This window comes from Mustela lutreola, chromosome 5 (assembly GCF_030435805.1).
Source record: "Mustela lutreola isolate mMusLut2 chromosome 5, mMusLut2.pri, whole genome shotgun sequence".
In the NCBI taxonomy this organism is placed as follows: domain Eukaryota; kingdom Metazoa; phylum Chordata; class Mammalia; order Carnivora; family Mustelidae; genus Mustela; species Mustela lutreola.
Genome location: NC_081294.1, coordinates 96,921,659 through 96,941,130, shown reverse-complemented (window position 1 = coordinate 96,941,130; position 19,472 = coordinate 96,921,659). Strand labels below are relative to the sequence as shown.

General features: G+C 44.0%; 1 protein-coding gene across 1 annotated transcript in view; it reads right to left on the bottom strand.

Moving 5' to 3' along the window:
* The window catches only part of PIK3R1 (phosphoinositide-3-kinase regulatory subunit 1), an 85,446-nt gene that overhangs the window by 20,399 nt on the left and 45,575 nt on the right, over positions 1-19,472 (bottom strand). The window contains exons 3-6 of the mRNA XM_059175153.1: positions 7,280-7,372; positions 6,766-6,840; positions 1,144-1,275; positions 56-257 (exon numbers count right to left, since the gene is read on the bottom strand). Coding sequence (XP_059031136.1) covers positions 56-257; positions 1,144-1,275; positions 6,766-6,840; positions 7,280-7,372 — 502 coding nt within the window. The remainder of the gene's footprint in view (positions 1-55; positions 258-1,143; positions 1,276-6,765; positions 6,841-7,279; positions 7,373-19,472) is intronic.

The window sequence follows — 19,472 nt, the reverse complement described above, 5'->3', positions numbered from 1 at the left end:
GCTCAGGACCTCCCCCACCACCCAAAAATACATGCTTCTCCTCCTTTCACCTCACCTGGCTGCTGGGAATCTGAAAAGCAGAGGGCTGAAAAGTTCAGAGAGCACTCTCGCACTCAGGAGATTCTTGCTGGAGGTCTGACAGAGCTTGAAGAAATGTTTTAGCAAATACTGAAGCGTCAGCCAATACTGATGAGGTATGTTAGGTGCCCTAATGAGCTTCTTCAACAGCTGGATGTAGTCCTCAGAGCTTTGTACTTCTACAGAGTTTAAAAAAAAAAACAAAACAAATCAGATTGTTTCTAGAGATCAGTAACTAAACACCTAGAACGCTTCTGTTCTAGCTACAGAAGAACGAGTCCCTTTAAACGAAATCATCAGAAACAGGACACTTTTCTTCTCGTCAGAAAAGGCATTGTGAGAAACTAGAGCTCTCAAGTCAGATGGAAATGCAAACTCTTGGTGTAAAAAGCCACCAGAGGATCAGGCTGTGCCGACAGAGAGCCACCCTCTACTGAGCAGCTTCCAGTGCGATTGGCTGATTTAGAGGAGCATCAGATAAGTATCACACGTTTTGACTTTGAAGGTTACGAACCACAATTTCCTGCCCCCAAAGCACTTTAACTGAGCATTAGCTCCTCAGCATGAGAGTCCTCGTCCCTCAGCACATTCTGTAATGGCCACTTGAGGAAAATGGTAAGAACATCCCCAGTCAGTGGGTCCCAGTCCCAGGTTCCCCGAATCCAAAGATGGCACTTGGAGCGCCGTGGCCTTCCCTGACGTAGTGAACTTTGTTAATGCTGATAAAAGGTTAACAATTAGCCATTTCAACATGTGGAGAATCTTCCTAAGTAAACGAGAATCTGGGTCTTCTACTGGATGCCCTGGTAAGGGAGGGAATTGGGCTAATGGGGGGGTCGGGGGTCGGGGAGAGGGCAGATTCCTACTAATATTTTCTAAAACATCGCTCTTTATATCTGTGATAGAAACATTTTAACAAGGATTTCAGACACTGTGTATATTGGTTGGGCACATTTTTCTGAATATGTGACTTATTTATTATTTATATGCTGCCTTTAATAGAGTTTACATACATCTGCACATCTCAATACATGCTCATTGAGGTTTTCAGAACAGAAAACAAACCTTGGGCTAAATAAATCATTTCATTGTAAACGGCTACTGGAATGACAGGATTCGGTAAGTCCATAAGATAGCGTTTGAAAGCGTCTCCCAAAACTTGCACATCGATCATTTCCAAGTCCATGGAGGCGGCATCTGTGACAGAAACATTTTAAAAAGGATTTAAGACACTGTATATATTGGTTGGGCCCATTTTTCTGAATGTTTGACATAAACATGACACAAGAAAGGAAGCAACAGGAGGACAGTTATAAAATTCTCGAGTATTTATGAGCAGTGTTTCTCACAGAGGTTGTTCCTGGCATTGCAAATAGACCACTTTTTCTTTGTGGAAGTCTGTCCCCTAAGTGGTAAGCATTTCGCATGATGTCTTCTGCCCGTGCCATGGACATGTTCCCAGATCCTGGGGCAACAATGATAAGAAAATCACGTCCCCATTTTGAGATGAATCAGGTCCCCCACTACTCACAGGTTGAAGCCCTAACTCCCACTGTCTCCGAAGGTAAATATACTTGGAGGCAGGGTCTTTAAGAAGGTGGTTTAGCTAAAATGAGGCCATTGGGGCCAGGCCCTGATCCAACTCGGCTGGTGTCCTTTTAAGAAGAGGAGATGTGGACACACAAAGAGACACCAGGAGCAGAAGCACAGAGGGAATGCCTCGTGAGGACACAGTGAGAAGATGGCCATCAGTAAGCCAAGGAGAGAGGCCTCACAGGAAACCAAACCTGCCTGGACCTGGGGCTTCTACTCTCAAGAACAGGGGGAAAATAGGTTTGCGTGTGAAGCCAACCAGTCTGTGGAGTTTTGTTTATGTCAGACCTAGCACACTAAAGGAGCCCCCTGAATATTTCCAAATATCTTCTGGAGTGTGTTTCTGCTCTGAGAAGGGCTCTGTCTAGGGATGGCTAATCATTTAGTAAATGCTTCCTAAAACCTCAACAGGAAAACATGAAATGCAAATCCAGAGAATGCCTAAATTTTGAGTTGCTAAATACTGCATCTCAGAAGGCATACAAATTTAGCTCAAGAGAGTGACTGAACAAACAGTAAGATACACAGAATTTTAACAATCTCAAAAATAGCCATAAAAATATTTTTAACATTTTCTCCCTAATTCTGAGAGGGTACTCGAATTAGGATATAACTAATCTAACCTGTGGGCACTGAACTAGCTCCTAAGAAAGAAGAACGCATCTGTCCAGTAAATCCTTCACCCAGAAAAGCGGTCAGGCAATTCAATAATGGGGTGATGCTAACGAACGAACTAACTCGGAGTACAAAAAGGAACAGTGTCTGGCAGAGAGAGGGGATGCCTGGGCAGGAAGGGCCATGGGCATCTCTGCGTGAGGAGAAGCAACCGGCTGCCGCTGAAGGATGCACTCCTGAAGGCCAACCTGAAGATTATCTGCAGACTTGTGCACTCAGCGGAGAAGTGAGCTGATGAACGAAATGCTCCATTTTTCAGCAGCTTTATTCTTTTTAGTGTTAAAAATCAGTTGGAACAGAAAGTTGCAGGAAATGAAGGGAACACTTCTGGTAATTTGAATTATAATGTGGGAGATGTGGGAGACATTGTCAAGAACTGACACAACCTGGCGACCGACTGGATCCTGTGGAGGCCTGGAGTCCTCTGAGGTGTAGGAGCCAGAGGAGGAAAAGGCAGCATCCTGGACGGCCACAAAGTGAGTGTGATACTAGATATTACTCTGGGTTCAATGTGAAGCCACAGAAGTTCGTGGGGACACATCGTTATCATACACCAAACCTGGCCCGCACACAAGGCAGACCGTACAAAACAATCCCACATACCAATAAAGCTCAGGGAAGTGCATCTGGTAGAGAATGCACAGAGGTGAGCTGAACGAGAATTCTTAAAACTCAGAGTGGAGGGGCACAGAGTTGTACCCCACAGATCGAACGGCACACATCACATCCCCAACAAGGCTGAGGAAGGCAGTACTGGGTCTGGGCACAAAGGGCCCACGTAAGAAGTAATGCAACCACCAGTGAGCCTGTAAGCCAAAACTGTGTGCACTGCTCGAGCACTCCACAGCCACTGACCGCCTGACAAGCTGCTGGGCCCGGGCCCTTCACGCCCTGTATGCTTCATTTATGATATCTCTTTGCCAGGGAAGTATTACTATTACCTAACTTGTATACCGTCAAGAATGGGACAAACTGTTCAGTGATGGTAAAAACAACCACAACAAACACACATTAAGATGCTCACTTCTTCACCGGCCCCTCCCTCAGGCAGGGTTTCTACTGCCTTCTCAGCTGTGCTGACGATCCCCATCTCTATCATGACACTTCCCAGTGTGGTAATCTGGTGTCTCTCTACCTCACTGAGAGTACCTCAAGGGCACGAGCTGTGGCTTCTCCCTGCTCTTCCTGCTCCTCTCCGCGCCCAGCACGTAGGATGCGCTTGCTAAACGTTTGCAGACTGAGCCACAGCAGGTCCTTAGGGTAATGTTAATTCACCCAAGCCCTTCTCTAACACAAGAGCCTTAAGCCTTTGAATAAAATCATCTCATTTCGAGTCTCGGGATTAGCCTTTGGATAAGCTCACTTTGTCAAATCCACTAGTGCTGATGACATAGTGTATTATTTTTTTTAACGTAGCTTCTAAAGCTCCTTAGAGTTCCTGAATTTTGCTTTGTAAGTCTCCTTTTCTTCATACAAAGGATCCTAATGAGCTCTTCTTAGAGCTGTGGAAATCTGTCATGTGATAACTTCTGAGGTTAGCTAGGCAGTACGAAACAAACTTTAGGTCTAGAATGGAGGCGTTTATACCCTCTAAACCCCAACTCTGCATGAAGTCTGCTCAAGGCAGGTCAACTAGTAAGCTCGCCAGCATGTCACCCCTCCTCCCAAAGGGATGGAGTCTCCTCCCCTGTTCACCTCTACCTAAGCCAGCAGTTCTCAGTTAGGGGTTTCCATTTTATTGCCCCACCCCGACCCCAACCCCAACTCCCAGGAGACATGTGGCAATGTCTGGATGATTTTTGATTGTTAAAATTCAGGGACCATGCTATTGGCATCTAGTGAGTAAAGGGCAGGTGTGCTGAGGCTGCTAAAAGCCCCATTTCTTTAAAGTGAGGTATAACTCACATATAACTCTTATCATTATAGCAACAGGTTTTGATATTTATATATGTTACAGATGATCACCACAGTCAGTCCAGTTAACATCTATCACCATAGTTACAGAATTTCTCTTTCCTGTAATGAGAACTTTGAAAGAAAAGGCCTGCTTCGGGTCAGGAGAAACCAAAAAAAATCAGGAGAAAAATCAAATGAGAACAACGATATAATTCACTCTAGGTCAATACAGCAGAAAAAAAACAGAGTAAGGGCTTTTGGAGTGAGACTAATTTGGGTGCAAAACCCAGCGTTGCCATCAGTGGGGAGGAATACTGCTGTCACACGGGCAATATGGAGATGAACAAAATAACTTAGGAGGGTGCTAATAAATGTGGGATGCTGTCCTCCATATCCACCCTGTTCAGTCACTGGTAATTCACAAGCTTGGTTAAAAGCCATGAATTCTCTTTTCTCTCTCTTTTCTTAAAGTGTAAGTGGCTTATCCCTGAGCTTCCTCCAAGGTATTACAGTATTTTTATGGACTGAAAAATCCTTAAGCTATTAGAGTCCTGGAGGACCCACTCCTAAATCTATGTAATGTTTACTCTTATTCTGCTCACAAAATTCACTTTTATGACACAGAATCCACAAGAAACCATTTTTTTACCTATGGGTTTTGACCTCAAGTGGTGAGGAAAAGCTGTCTATCAAAATACATTGCTGACGTGATTTTTGGTTACTTATTCCATCTCAAAGGTGATGTGAAGGTTTTTTTCTAAAGCTAAAGTGCATCATTTGTATTTAGTCACATTTAAAAGCTTAACCGCTATTTCACAAATAACTCCCATCTCATCCGTCTCTGATGTCTAAACATTTCCTGTGACTGTTGTTCAGTCTGACCAATTTTCTGACCAAAACATGTATCTCAAGTTCAACTGGCTAAGGACAAAATTCAGTCTCCTTACCACTCTGGTCAGGCTGTGAGAAAGAAAGGACATGTGTTTCACCTTGAGTTTTCTGCCAGTCAGCTCCTCCTGACCGGCTCTAGGGGGAAGGCAGGAGACCAGCCGCCAGGGCCCATGCCCTGTACATGTGAGAGGCTGGCTTCCATGCACGAAATAAAAATGAAAGTTTGAAGAAAAAAAAAAAAAAAATTTTTTTTCAAACTTCAAACATTTGGGTGGTGCATTTCAGGTGAAACTATTTACTGATAGAGATAGAATCTTTTTTTCCCAGAAACATCTTTTCTAGAAATTGTCATGACTGCCTCGACTTCACATTTTCACTTACTGCATTCTTTGAACAAGTACCTTGTTTAAAAGAGCTTCTTCCCAAACGAGGTTTCATTCTTTTGGTTTCAGAAGTCCAAATTCAATTACAAGAATGTGAGGCAGAGAAATATTTTTCCAAAAGAAAAGTTCTGAGAGGCAATGAAGAATCTGAGAGATTCTACAAGTTGCTACAGAAGATGACTGGCCAGAATGATGGCCAGTAAATTTATTCATGTTTGTAGTTTTATTCACGTTTGTAGTTTTATTCTATTTGGCAAAGAAAAGAAGAACCAATAATGAAGGCACCACTAAGTTGAATTAATTGATGTCATTTAACCAATGGTGCACTGTAGCTGGCCTGCTCTAAGGGCCACCTGTGCTCAATTCTTTCCACGTTGGGAGTTTGGTGATAACACACTGGCAGCCTGAAACTGACCACGGTGGGCGTAGTTACACCGTGGAAATGGGTAAATGCTATGAACCAGGCTTCCCCTACCTCCCTGAGAGTTCAGCACAGCACTGAATAGAACAGCATCATGGCATTACTTAATATAAACATGGCATGAGAAAGCAAAGAAGCATGAAAGGAAGGAAGACTGAGAAAGTAAAAAAAAAGGAGAGGGGGCGCTTAGGTGGCTCAGTAGGTTAAGCCTCTGCCTTCAGCTCGGGTCATGGTTCCAGGGTCCTGGGATCAAGCCCCACATTGGGCTCTCTGCTCAGCAGGAAGCCTGCTTCCCCCTCTTTCTCTCTGCCTGCCTCTCTCCCTGCTTGTGATCTCTGTCAAATAAATATATAAAATCTTAAAAAAAAAAAAAAAAAGGAGAGGAAAATGGTAAGGGTCAGAAGAGACCTCGGTTAAATGACATAGACATAAATATTTTTTAAGCTGATCCAGATGAATCAGCTGTAGCCAACGGCACAGTCAGAGAAAGACGGTCGACAAGCAGAGCCAGAGAAATCCCAAGAGGGTATTCCTCTCCTCAGCAACTCCTGCAGGACCCAGAGGCTCTTTGCCGTGAGGTCAGACCACACGCCTGCAGGCAGGCAGGCAGGCAGGCACGCACACACGCCCAACTCAGCAGACAAACATCAAAGGTCCGGGATGGTTTGCACTGTTACCTTAATAGGGCAGAAGGAACTAGGTGTGATTTCTGAGCTTCCTTCAAACTTAGAACACTGCTCGGTTACGTTCCAGTTTTTGGTGCTTTACCTGAGACCAAAAGGTAAGAGCCATGCTTCCCATCTGTCTTTCCAGTTCCATGACACTCACCACAATCAAGAAGCTGTCGCAATTCGGCCGGGTTGCTGGAGCTCTGTGTTCTGTATAGAGTTGAACATTCCAGACCTAAGACACAAAACAGACTGAGCATGCAAAACACAGCTCTCTGGAGAACCTGTGAGCCTGCTGCCAGAAAGACATTCCAGCTTCCATCCCATATCTATTCTAGATGTGTACCAAATATTCTTGGAAGTGAACTCCTACTTATTAATCTTAGCTGGCATGTCAATAACTTTGGCAAAGTCATCTGGCCCCTAAAGAGCAAGTTAATTATATTTATTAAATTATGGAGAATTTAATAGTTTCCATACAGTAAGTACATGGTAACATGGGGTTAGGAATCAGACCAAGATTATTTCCCCACTGCATGGCAACAAAGAGCTCATGTGTCTAGCACAAGGAGAGGGAAATGTATTTAATGAATGCCCAACAGACAAATGTAAATCACAACACCCATGAAATAAGACTATAACAAGGTAAGAGGGCCCCTCTACCAGCTGATTACCTTTCTTTTCAATGGCTTCCAGGAGCTTCACGAGAAGAGGCGGAGCAATGTCGGGAGGGGCAAACTGCTCAGCGAGATCTGGAAGAGCCAAAGCTGCAAATAAACAAAATCCTACCATTATCCTTAATTGGGGTAATCAAATGCGTGAGATGGCAAGGAAGAGAATTTAAATACAAAACAATGTAGTTCTGACACTGGCAAACTCAGGCCTGAGCAAGACCGAGCCTGGTGCTGGGCCCTGCACTTAAGAAGGCTTCTCTCTGGAGCCCTCTTCCAGCTGGGCCTCTTTCTGTACCTTAAGGTTTGAGAGCCCAGCAGACAGGCCTGCTTCTTCCCTAGGACACACTCAGAGTACCTAGCTAGAACCCCAGGAATTCCCTGCCCAACTGGCCTCTCAGGGCCTCTAACTCAGGTGCATCCTCCCCAGGGCAGAAACTCCCTTGGGACTTGCCCCTCGGCCTGAGGCACCTGGCTTGGACTGGGGGTGGGGGTGGTGGTCCATTCCCCTGGCCCCCGCCCAACACCACCACACTCTGGGGCAGAACCTGGAACCCAAGAAACCTAAATTCAATTCATTATTGAATAATGATAACTGTGCAGGTCGGAGAATGGGACAGATTTGACTCAATAGGTCATGAATATGATTTATAACTTTAAAATATTTAGACACAGGACACTTGCAAATGATCTCCGGCCCCCTGATGTTCACATAAAGCCCCTGTGGTACCTGCCACCCAAGCCTTTGTTTGCTGACACGTAATTGGTCAATTAAGATCTTAAGAAATGTGACGCTTTCACAATGGTTTTTCCATGCTTTCTCTCCGTGTTTTACCAATTGCAATGATACAAGAAGAAACTAATTGGATGACACATATAATGGCCTTCGGCTTCACATTTATAACTGTAGTCTCACTCTAAAAATCCATAAAGCCATTTTACGTAAAAATATTCATCTCGTAATACACCAGAAGAGGGAGCTAAATATATTCACCTCACTTTTCTCACAAGCTGCAAAATACACCTAAAGGAGTGTCTCTATAAAAATATCTGCAGGTGCGAACTTCTCATTAGCCACCAATACAGAACGTTTTCGACACTTCAGGTTCATTCCTGTGCAAGCCTATCTAGGAATTAGCAGTTTATATAACTTAAGAAAGATGAAATATTTTAAATTTTGTTTCAGTGAGATCTAAAATCTTTTTTTGAATCGTAATTCAAGGCATTTATTATGTCATTAAGCAGACTTCAAATGAAGTCCGTCTTCCTAATACTAAGAGTCATCACAGAAGAAGAGTCACGATACAAAAGTCAACCTCAGAGAATGAAGCACGATTTATGTCACTTTACAAACCCTAAACCCTGTGGTTTAAGAGCCTTCTGCACAGCAGTATGCCCTGGGAGAAACAGACACATGTGATCTTGCCACCTATGTTTGTTTGTTTGTTTTTGCTTTCCATCCTGGTTTTAATTGGGGCAGAGGGAATGGGAAGGGGAGAGGAAGAAGAGGCCTCCTGCAACCTGGACTTTTAAAGGAAGGAATAGCAGCTTTGAGGAAGAAGCCACCAGACTCTGCAAGCCCCTGTCCCCGCCCAGACCTCCCTCCTCCCTGCTAGGTGGGCCACCCAGCCTCCTGGGCAGCCAAGGGGGTTCTTTTCTGCTGGGACACAGGGGACAAGGCAAGCGGCTGTGGAACAAAGAGGTTCGTTCCTATCTGAATTCTCCCCACTGGGCCCACTTCTGTCCATCAGAACCCGAGTTGGGGCCCTTCATGCCCAGGGAACCCTCCAGTAGTTGGTAAGCATAAAAGGAGGTAAGGATAAAAGGAGAAGAGCTAGAGGAGGGAAGAAAACCCCACAGCAGTACTGTGCACTAGAGCTCTCTGTGAGGACGGAAATGCCCTATTCGCTGTGCTCTCCCAAAAAAGCAGTGACTAGTCAACTAGCCACATGTGGCTACGGAGCACAAGAAATGTAGCCACTGCAGCTTAGCAAAGGAATTCTCTTAACTGCTTTAAACCGAAAAAGCTGTGTGCGCCAGTGGCCACAGCATCAGAGCGCACAGTCCTGCAGCCTGAGCGAGGCTAGACTCTGTCAAGAGCAAACAAGAGAGTCCTGAGCTGGCTCTGGGCTACTAAGACCCCACCATAAAGCCATCCAAAGGGACAGGGCTTTTGGGTGTCGGGCTCATTGACACCTGAGCTCAGGGCACGAAAAGTATGTCACAGCTTCCCGGTGACTTTGTTCAACTGCAACGTCACCAGAACATGTTATGGACTTCTTAAGGGAGGGACAGAAATGCCAGACTTTCCAGACAGCCATGATGCCGACAGCTGAGTGGGAACTCCATCTCCCCTGGGCTCCCCATACCTGCCCAAGACTATGGAGCACCTGGACCGCTTGCTAGGAACACAGAGCCCCAGGTACGACCACCAACCCCTGGAATCAGAAAATCCAGGAATGGAGCTAGTTATCGATTTTGGGTTGGCACTACATTTTAGGACACGCTATTGTGATAAGCAAATTCAGGTGGGTAACCTCCCAAAAACGTCATCCCCCAAATCTCTAAATGTCTTAATGTGAAGTGTATCTGAAAAGCACTGAAAACAAAAACATCTTCCGAGTTTCATGTAGTCTTTTTCATTAGAAGCATTGTAATATAAGGATCAACTGCAAAATGAAAGAGCATATTATTTCATTTCCCCTGATAAACTGATAAACCTTTTGCCTTAGAAGATTATCGGCTCACAAAAATTGTCCTCCCTCATAAATGCCTTCTACACTGAACAAACTGGCATGTCTTGTCCCACCAGCAGATGTAACAGAGGAAAACAAGGGTCGAGAAATGGTGTGGAGAAATATTAGTCAGAATTCACTGTAGTGTCTCTCCTCAGCCTTCTCAAACTTATGGGTCTTCACTTAGCACACGCCAAGACACAAAAAGCTAAAGATTAACCAATAAATATACACACCCACAGGGCCACTCAACGCTCGTCCAACTAATAGGCCCCATTCCTCTGTTCCCGCCCTCAGACACTACACAGGCCTTTTTTCTTTTAGTTTAAAAAAAAAAAAAATCTTTAAAGTTGGCAACTGAAAATGGAATTACTTAATAAAGGTTCATCTCCTTCCAGAATCTTATCAACACCATCATTTCTGCAGGCGAATTTGAAAGTTAAATTAACTGATAATTAAAGATTTCACCTAATTGCGATTGAAATATGCACCCAGCAGTTGTTTTATGACTGTGCTGGCAAATACTACATAGAAAAGGGGTTTCCACCTCTCTGTTTGTTCCCTTTGGCTTGAAGAAGAAAAAAGGAAACCTTCTTTCCCAGTCCTCTCAAATGTTTCTGTGGCAAAAAAATGGTAGTTTACCTTCAGTATCCCAAGCTACAGAATATCATGTATTTCACTCAAGAACTCAAGGGGCACCTGGGTGGCTCAGTTGGTTAAGTGTCCAACTCATGATCTCAGGGTTATGAGATCGAGCCCCACACCTCAGGCTCTGCACTGGGCGTGGAGTGTACTTGAGATTCATTCTCTCCCCCCAGCCCCGGGCAGCCCCCCACCCCACTCTTTCTCGAAAAAAAAAAAAAATTAAAAAAATAAAATAAACTTACATGGAGTGTTGGAAAAGCACCATGGTAGCCTCAGGTACCTACAACAACACTGGGACTTTTCCCAGAGCATGCCAGAATACAGAGAAGCAAGCTAGAGGTACACAGAGAGGGTAGGTCTGTGAATTTCCCACTGAGCTTTTAATACTGATAAAAGCTGTATTACTCAAATGTCCGAATCATTATAGCTGATTAAGGTTTTGCAACGGGAGTTTTTTAAAGGAGAAATTTTAAAAGGAAAGACCTTGTTTTTTAAATAACAATTCAGGGATTTCCTATTCTCCAGTACAAAATCTATGATTCAATCCATTTCCCCTTTCATATATTTAAACATAGGGACCAAGAAGTCCTACCCAAGAAGTCTTTAAGGTTCACATTTTCTAATTTAGGCAACAGGATCCATTGAAACCAAAATCTAAAAACTATTCTAAAGCAAAATATTAATTATTTCAACAATCCTAAAATCAACTATTCCTCTAATTTTATTAAGTACAGAAGGCTAATATATCCTTTTCCATTACATTCCATTTTAAGAAATTCCAACAGGAAATTACAATTGATAGGCACTAGCAAATTTGGCAAGTTGTTCTTTGAAAGATTCATGATGAAGCACCCACATCATACATGTCAATAAACTAAGACAGTAGAATAAAAAAAAATACAGAATATACAGATCATATATAGTGGCTATTGTACAAAACACAAAATGACATACCATGTTCCTCATGAAGTTTATATATACATTCTTACTGGGTTTCGTCTTCCAGACAAATTTTTGTACCTGAACGAGAAAAACTTTTTGGCTTTGAAGCCTGCTGTAGCCAGTGTGTACATCTGGAGAGCCAAGTCTGCTCTTAAGAATCTGGATGAATACACAGATTCGCCTACTATAGTCCAACACCAGTTTCTGTCATTTTTTAAAAAAAAGATTTATTTTAGAGAGAGAGGAGAAGGAGGAGAGGGAGGAGAGAAGTAGACTCCCCACTGAGTGTGGGGTCCAACACGGGGCTCCACCCAAGGCCTGGTCCGACCATCCTGAGATCATGACCTGAGCTGAAATCAAGAGTTGGACGCTTACCCAAATGAGCCACCCAGGCGCCCCTGTCCAAGACCAGTGTTTTTCTGAGTAGGATCAGGTTTCATCAATAGAAATTAGTATTACTGAAGGAGAAAGAAGACAAGAAAGAACTGCAGAAGGGTCTAGAAGTGGGGAAGCCAAGACACGTATTGTTTCAAAAGAGGAACCAGTCTTCAACACTGATAGGAATACCAATGAATTAGGTGTCCCTAGTTGCAGAAAAAATTTCTGATGACACATCAGATGCTGTGTTTTCCATTAGTTCTATTTCTCAACCCTAACCCTGGTGACGACCAACCACATGGAAGAGGAGAGAGCCTTCTCTCCAAACTCAGACCCTTCCCAAACCACGAACACGGACAGGCCCGAACAGTCCTCGGGCCCCAGTGGTGTGTGGGAGACGGTGGCATTCCTCACATGTAACACTGCCAACACCGCTACAAAGTGCAAGACGAAACCAGCACACAGCTGCACCTTTTGGAGGCAGTCTCCATAAAACAAGATATTTCAGAGTCAGTGCCTGGCAGGGACGAATGGAAAGTTTAAGCTGAAATTCTGGGACTCCACAGACGGCCCAAGCCAAGTATTTCATTACCGATGGAAGTAGCTTGGAAGTACATGAAAAACTGCCACTTACCTTTTAAAATGTCCTACAAATACAGAGAAAAGAAAGTGTATATGCAAGGCGTGGGTCAATATTAAATCAAGATGTTTGTCGATTAGCTGTTGCTGAATCAGAACTTTATTTCTGTCTGAAACAACCACTCTCATTATTTCAAATGGAAAAGAAAAAAAAAGGTAGAATATGGTGGGCAAAACCCTAACAAATCCCAGTCCTTGTCTGAGATAACTTGTGTAAGCACATTCATACCTATGCCCATAATTGTTAATATCCTGACGTTTAAACGTCTTAAGTTCTCCTGGCAAAACCCCAACAACTGCTGGCTAAGCTGATATAGCTAAAAAAACTAAAACAAAGCCAAAAACCAGGCTGGGTTCCTTCACTCTGGAACACACCTGCTCAATCAACAGTAGTGCAATTATTAAAAGCACACGTTTAAAGCCAAAGAGACCTCGGATTTAACCTTGGCTTTGCTACTTACTGAGTGTGTATTCCTGGACATGTTAATTAGCTTAAACTTCAGTTTCTCCATCTGTAAAATGGTAATAATTATAACTGCAAAAAGGACTAAATGAATAATACAGATAAACATGGTAGGCATCGTGCCTAGTATGCAGAATGCACCAACTAATGGGCAGCTGTTATGAATTTACAATTATTTATGTAATCTTTTTCACTATTACAGAATTTTAATTGTAATAGGAAATATTAAGACCAGAAAGTATTATCATGGAGACAGAAAGAATTTTCAGTACGTTTTTATTTTATTTATTTTTTTTAAAGATTTTATTTATTTATTTGACAGATAAAGATCACAAGTAGGCAGAGAGGCAGGCAGAGAGAGTGGAGGAAGCGGGCTCCCTGCAGAGCAGAGAGCCTGATGTGGGGCTCGATCCCAGGACCCTGGGATCATGACCTGAGCCAAAGGCAGAGGCTTAACCCACTGAGCCACCCAGGTGCCCCCAGTACGTTTTTTTAAAGACATTATTTGTTTGTTTATTTGAGAGAAAACACAAGCTGGTGGGGAGGGGGGCAGGGAGAATAGAGAGGGAGAGGGAGAAGCAGACTCTGCCACTGAGCAGGGAACCCAGTGCAGGGCTGTATTCTGGATCATGACCTGAGCAGAAGGCAGATGTTTAAGGGCCTGAGCCTCCCAGGCGCCCCTCAATATAATTATTTTGAGAGGGTACACATTTCCATCTGGCCTTTCACTGCAACATATAAACACAATTATCTTTTCAGAAGTCATGCCTAAAATATCACATTATTTTCAGTATATTGCACTTTTCCCTATAAAGACTAATCTCTGAGTTATGATACTTTAGTTTTCTGAACATGAAAGAAAAATGAGGCTGGAATGATACTGAACTTGGTGGAAACAAGGACTTTTGTGGGGGGAAGGAGGAGAAAAAAGTATGGGTAAGAAAGAAAATTGTGGAGTCCACGTGGAAATAACTCTTCAGCCGTAACTACATATTTTCAGAGATAACTACAGACATAACTAGTCAGTGGGAATTAAAAGATCTGTCATCAGATTTAAATAGGAAGTTTGCAAATCTTTTCAGACACCCTAAACTAATTAGTCTTTAATATCTTCATCTTCTCCCACTTACCCCTTCTGCTCCACAGCTCAAAAACAAAGGAAAGGGACCCGAGATCTCTGCCCATTTAGTTTTATTTCTAGACCACAGCCTAGTACAGGAAACAAACAGCAGGCAAAGATCTTACTAAACATAAGCAGCCGTTACAGCTTTGCTTTGGATGGCCTTAGCCGGAACCTTGGAGTGGGAAGATCACCCATGTGCGAGATTGTACTTAATCTTTGACAGGCTAGCCTAATTAATTGTGGTTGTTACCGCCCAAACTGGAGTCTGATTTGAAGATTACAATATACAGCATAGCACAAAATTAAAATGCTGGGTAGGAGGTAAGTGAGGAAGAAAGAGACTCCCCCTTCTGCACCCCAGGAAATAATGTAGAGGTTGAGTCCCTGGGACTTTGGGGGCTAATGATTTGTAAGGGAAGTGGTCTTTCGGTTTGTTGGCTTAGAGAGATTTGCTACGAAGTATGACAGAAAAGCCCCAAAAGGGAAGGAAAGAAGAGAAAAATCACGGGACACACCACAGTGTGGTGTGGAATGAATACTGCTGAACATCCCTTAGGAGCCACACCCCACTGGAAGACATGTTTCCCATTTTTTTATTCCTAGCAGTCCAAGACTTATCGTCCTTATCAACCAGACTCCAGAACCGAGGAAGTTTAGCCTTACAGAAATTAAGTCATTTGGTCACGGTCATAATCCTGAAGTTGGGCTTGTACCTGTTCCCCCCGCCCCCAGGAGCTGGCAAGAAGTCCCAGTAAGGAAAGAAACCTGTGAGAAGTTTGCCAGAATTTGCTGCCAAGGCTCCCTAATTTAAATGGGACCAATGACAATGGTGTTGCATAGAAGGAGATATCTGATGCTTGATCCCACCAGTGAGTAGCCACAGTACTTCTGGCGTGTGCCAAGTAAAGCGACCCTGATAACACTCATTTCTGCCCTTGCCCCAATACGCAAGGCAGCACCTAGTCCCTCACTATCAAACGTTCCCCATGCAGACCATTAACACCGTAAAGAGAAAGCAAGGAGAGCCCCTGCCGTAACCAGAGGGAGGCAGGGACTCTAGCAGAACCTGCGGGCACTGGCTTCTCTCCCACTGCCCTCTGGTAATAGATTACAGTCAAACATATGAAAATATCACGTTAAAAATGTTTCAAAGTAAAATAAAGTAGGATCTTCCCTTGTAACCTGAGAAGCCCTGTCTCTCAAGAATTAAAGATCTGCTGATCAGGAGGGCACAAAAGCCAGAGAGAACTGGGAAGACACTCCTGGTGCAACGAGAGAGACCTGAAAGAACATCTTGATCTCGGCTAGACCCTCACTACCTGCGCAACAGCAGGACGCTGGGAGTCCCAGGAGCAAGTGCCAGAAGAGGGAGGAACTGCCGAAGAGGCAGATTCGCCCATGGGGGAGGGGGACAGCTTCTTCACAAAGCCTGGATGGAAATCAGAGAAAAGAACCACCAGATTCCATTCTAATAACTACAGCGAGGGCTGGGCAGTTTGGCTGACATTTTAAAACATACCCACACGCTGAAGGAATCGTACAGTGAATGCCCATACATTCTCCTCCTCGATTCCACAAACAATGTTTATCTGTTTCATTACCTATCGACCCATCGATCCATCTTTCTTTCGGTGACGTGCTTCAAAGGAGGCTGCAGAAATCGGTTGCTGCAGATGGAAATGCTTTGCACACCCTCTCCCCCCATCCCTACAAAGAAGCCTTAACTACTGTTATGTCGGTATTAGGAGACAGACTTTTGAGAGGTAATTAGGCTGAACTGAGGTCATGAGGGTGGGGCCATCACAACGGGGAGAGTGTCCTTCTCAGACTCTAGAAACCTCCCCCTTTCTCTCTCTGCCATAGGAGCACAGAAAGAGAGGCAAATGGGTGTAAGCCAGGAGAAGGCTGGGACCCAACCATGCCGGCTCCCGGACCTTGGACGTCCAGCCACCGGAACTAGGGTGAACAAATAAAGTCTGCTGTTTAAGCCATTCAGCCTATGGTATTTTGTCACAGTTGCCCAAGGTGACCGAAACATCAATGCATTCCACCCGAAGAAAGCAAAGGAACTGCAAGTCTAGGGAAAAAAATCAACGTCAAATAGAACTCTACGAGGATTTAGTAAACACCTTCTGTGGGTCAGAATATTCACCAAGGGCAGTGCTTTCTAAACTTTACCTGATTCAATCAATAACCTGATTGGGATCCAGGTGGGGCTAGAGGATTCTGCAGATCCAACATGCCCCCAGGTGAGGCTGGCACTACTGGTCTCTGGAACACCCCTGGAGTAGCAAGGGCTGAGGGTGAGCCCATCAATGGGCAAGAAAATGCGGATCCCTCAGGGAGAGAGAATCCCGGTGGTTAACTGGCGTACTTCACACTTGTTGCCGAAATGCCCAGGGCTTCGAGGGCTGGTCTTACACCAGATCCCAGGAGCCTAGCATCTAATCATGTGTCGTGCAGGGGACAGGACTGACTCGGAGGGTCTGGCTATCAAATCTCATCAACTCTGGTATCACACCTGATTAGAAATCAAAGGAGCGAGATCTGTTCACCTGTGTACTGCTGTGTGTGGGGAGAGGGGTCCCCTGGGTCACAACTTATAAAGGTCCCAAAGTTAAGTTCAGGCTGACCACTAGCACCCAGTTCCCCTGACATCCACAGCAAAGCTTCTCCCGAAGGGCCACACTCAAGAGGACACAGCCGTTTACACTGTGCTAGGAGGAGAGGAACAGATAATATGACTACCCCAATTGCAAGGACCACTCCTACTACCACCGAGGTAGTAGTAGCGAGGCTACTGCTTCTACTACTGCTAGTTCTTGCGTATTTAATACTTAGTACTGGAAACCGTGCTCAGTGCTTCGTGTGCCTGATCTCATTTTATCTGGGCAACCTTGTAAAATACTCTAATTGTCCCCATTTTACAGGTAAGGAAACTGAGGCTAAGAAGAGTTAAGCATATTAGCCAAAGTCATGCCAGCAGTAAGTGGGAAAGGAATGATTTCATAGAACAGACAGACTTCAAAGCCAGCAGTAACACTCCATGAATCTTGGGTGCCTCCTCAGGGGGAGGTATCACAGGACTCCACTCCGTGCGGGGGCTGGGGGGTGAACAAGCCATGACAAGAGAATAAAGATCAAAAAGCATACGGCAAGAAGAGGATCCCCAACCCACCTCCCCCACCCCCAGCCAGTGACAACCCTTAGTGACAAGAGGTGCATTTGTTCAACGCAAGCTCCGGCCGGCGGGCCAGCTTCTCACCATCACCTTATCAGGACTGAACCCCTTGCCAGTCAACTCGGCCAGGCTAAATATTTTAAGGACAGCATTTATTAAATATTTTCTCATAAGGCTAAACTAAGCACATTCTTCTCCAAAGATGTAATGGGTTTTATTCAGCTAAATATAGTTAGCTAGCTTATCACTTCTAGCAAGGTACAGATGGACTGACTATTCTAGTTAATTATCCAGAGGAGAAAGACCCCAGCAAATGACTGACAAATGCATAGGTGTTTTAATTTGTATTACAAAGGATTCCAAAATGAAATCCTCAGAGGATACACTTAAGAGTCACAGGAAAGGAGCCGCAGTGCTCATGATCATAGAGGGAGAGAAAAGGAAAGGATGACCTGTCTGTGGGGCTGGGAAGAAAACGAAAATAAGGACAAAAAAAGACAAGGGGCCAGAAAATAATGAACAGAGAATTCCCCATCAGCTACTGCACAAAAATTACATAAGAAAATGTGTGTTCAGATTTTTTTCAACAGAAAACATTAAAAAAAAATCACTGATATATGAAACTAAGGTATCCATTTATAATAAAGCAATTATTAGCAACTGCTAGCAATTTTAAGATAAAAGTACACACAACCCTTAATAATTATGTGAGCAACCAGGATAAAAAATAAAAATGAAACGATACGCTTTTACTAGCTCAGACAAATGTGATTCATTCTGGGGGGGCCATAAAGTCTCCCTACCTCAGAATGTATACCATGATCACTGCGGAAGTGAGCCAGAGATCATTCACCTCTCAGCTACAGAAATCCAGGAACTTACACCGGCTGCAATTTTCCATCTGAGGATACCCGTTTTAGAAGGGGCAATTTGGGCAGCAGTTGGACTCTATCATTACACTCTCAAAAAAGCCAGGGGAATACATAGTACTTTGTCACACACACACGTGTTTTTGTCATATCCATCTACCTTGTTTTAAATATACAGGAGGCCCGACAGACAGAACAAAAGCAAAATATAAAATACATATCAATTACAGAAAGAAGTCTGACCATGTTCCCATGAGGATTCTCAGAAATAAGCTTAAAAAACCCCAACCCATACAGATGTGTGATATCTGAGGAGTGGGTGCATTTGATAACTGCTTCCAAGTCAGGGGAAAAGTGGCTACGTCACATAAGCCAGAGCGAATTGATCAAAGACGAGGAGTAAAGTAGAAAATTAAGGGGGACCCAGAAACAGAACTGTTCGGTCAGTGATTGTAACCGACAGTTGGGACTCTTCACAGACAATACTCTGTACCAGTTTGCAGATTTCACACTAAAACTGCCCCGGCCTGAGTGGGGATGGTCAGGACAGTGTGGGTCACCTATTATGGATAGGACTGTGATGCTGTTCATGAAAAAGTGCCCTGGGGGACACCCCAGATTGGGAAGCCGCTGCTGACTACTGCGCCTGTGCCTCTCCACGTTCTGTCTCAGAGGCACCGCGGTCCTAGCAACAGTGACAGGCTGTGCCCTGCCTCTCCCTCCTGCACCACTTCTGCCTTCGCTTCAAAGGGAAGTGATAGGGCCTGAACCACAGGAGGGAGTTTTGTACATTTTGTTCTATCAGATTAGGCCTCAGTAACTTTATGAATTATGAGCTGTCAACTTCTTTTTCATCTGCTATAGAATATGCTTCTTAGAAATTGGGGCTATAAATAAAACAACAGATGTTTTTTGCTGGCTTCAACAGGAGCCTGGGTCATTTTTTTAAAAAAGGGGCTATAAATTAAGTGAGTTAATCCAAAAGGATGTACTAGGTTTCCCCCTGTTGGTGACTTTCTGCATTATTCCAAAAGATTCACGGATCCACTTTACTCCGTAAAATACTTTTTAGGGCCATTGTATATAATCTCCTGAAGAAACTAGAAAGGGCTTTATAACACACTGCATCCTTTCTGTGACTTCTATTTAAAAGGAAAAAAACCTACTACTAGATGCCTTATCTATGCTTATTACTGGATGACACCATAAACAACCGAAAAG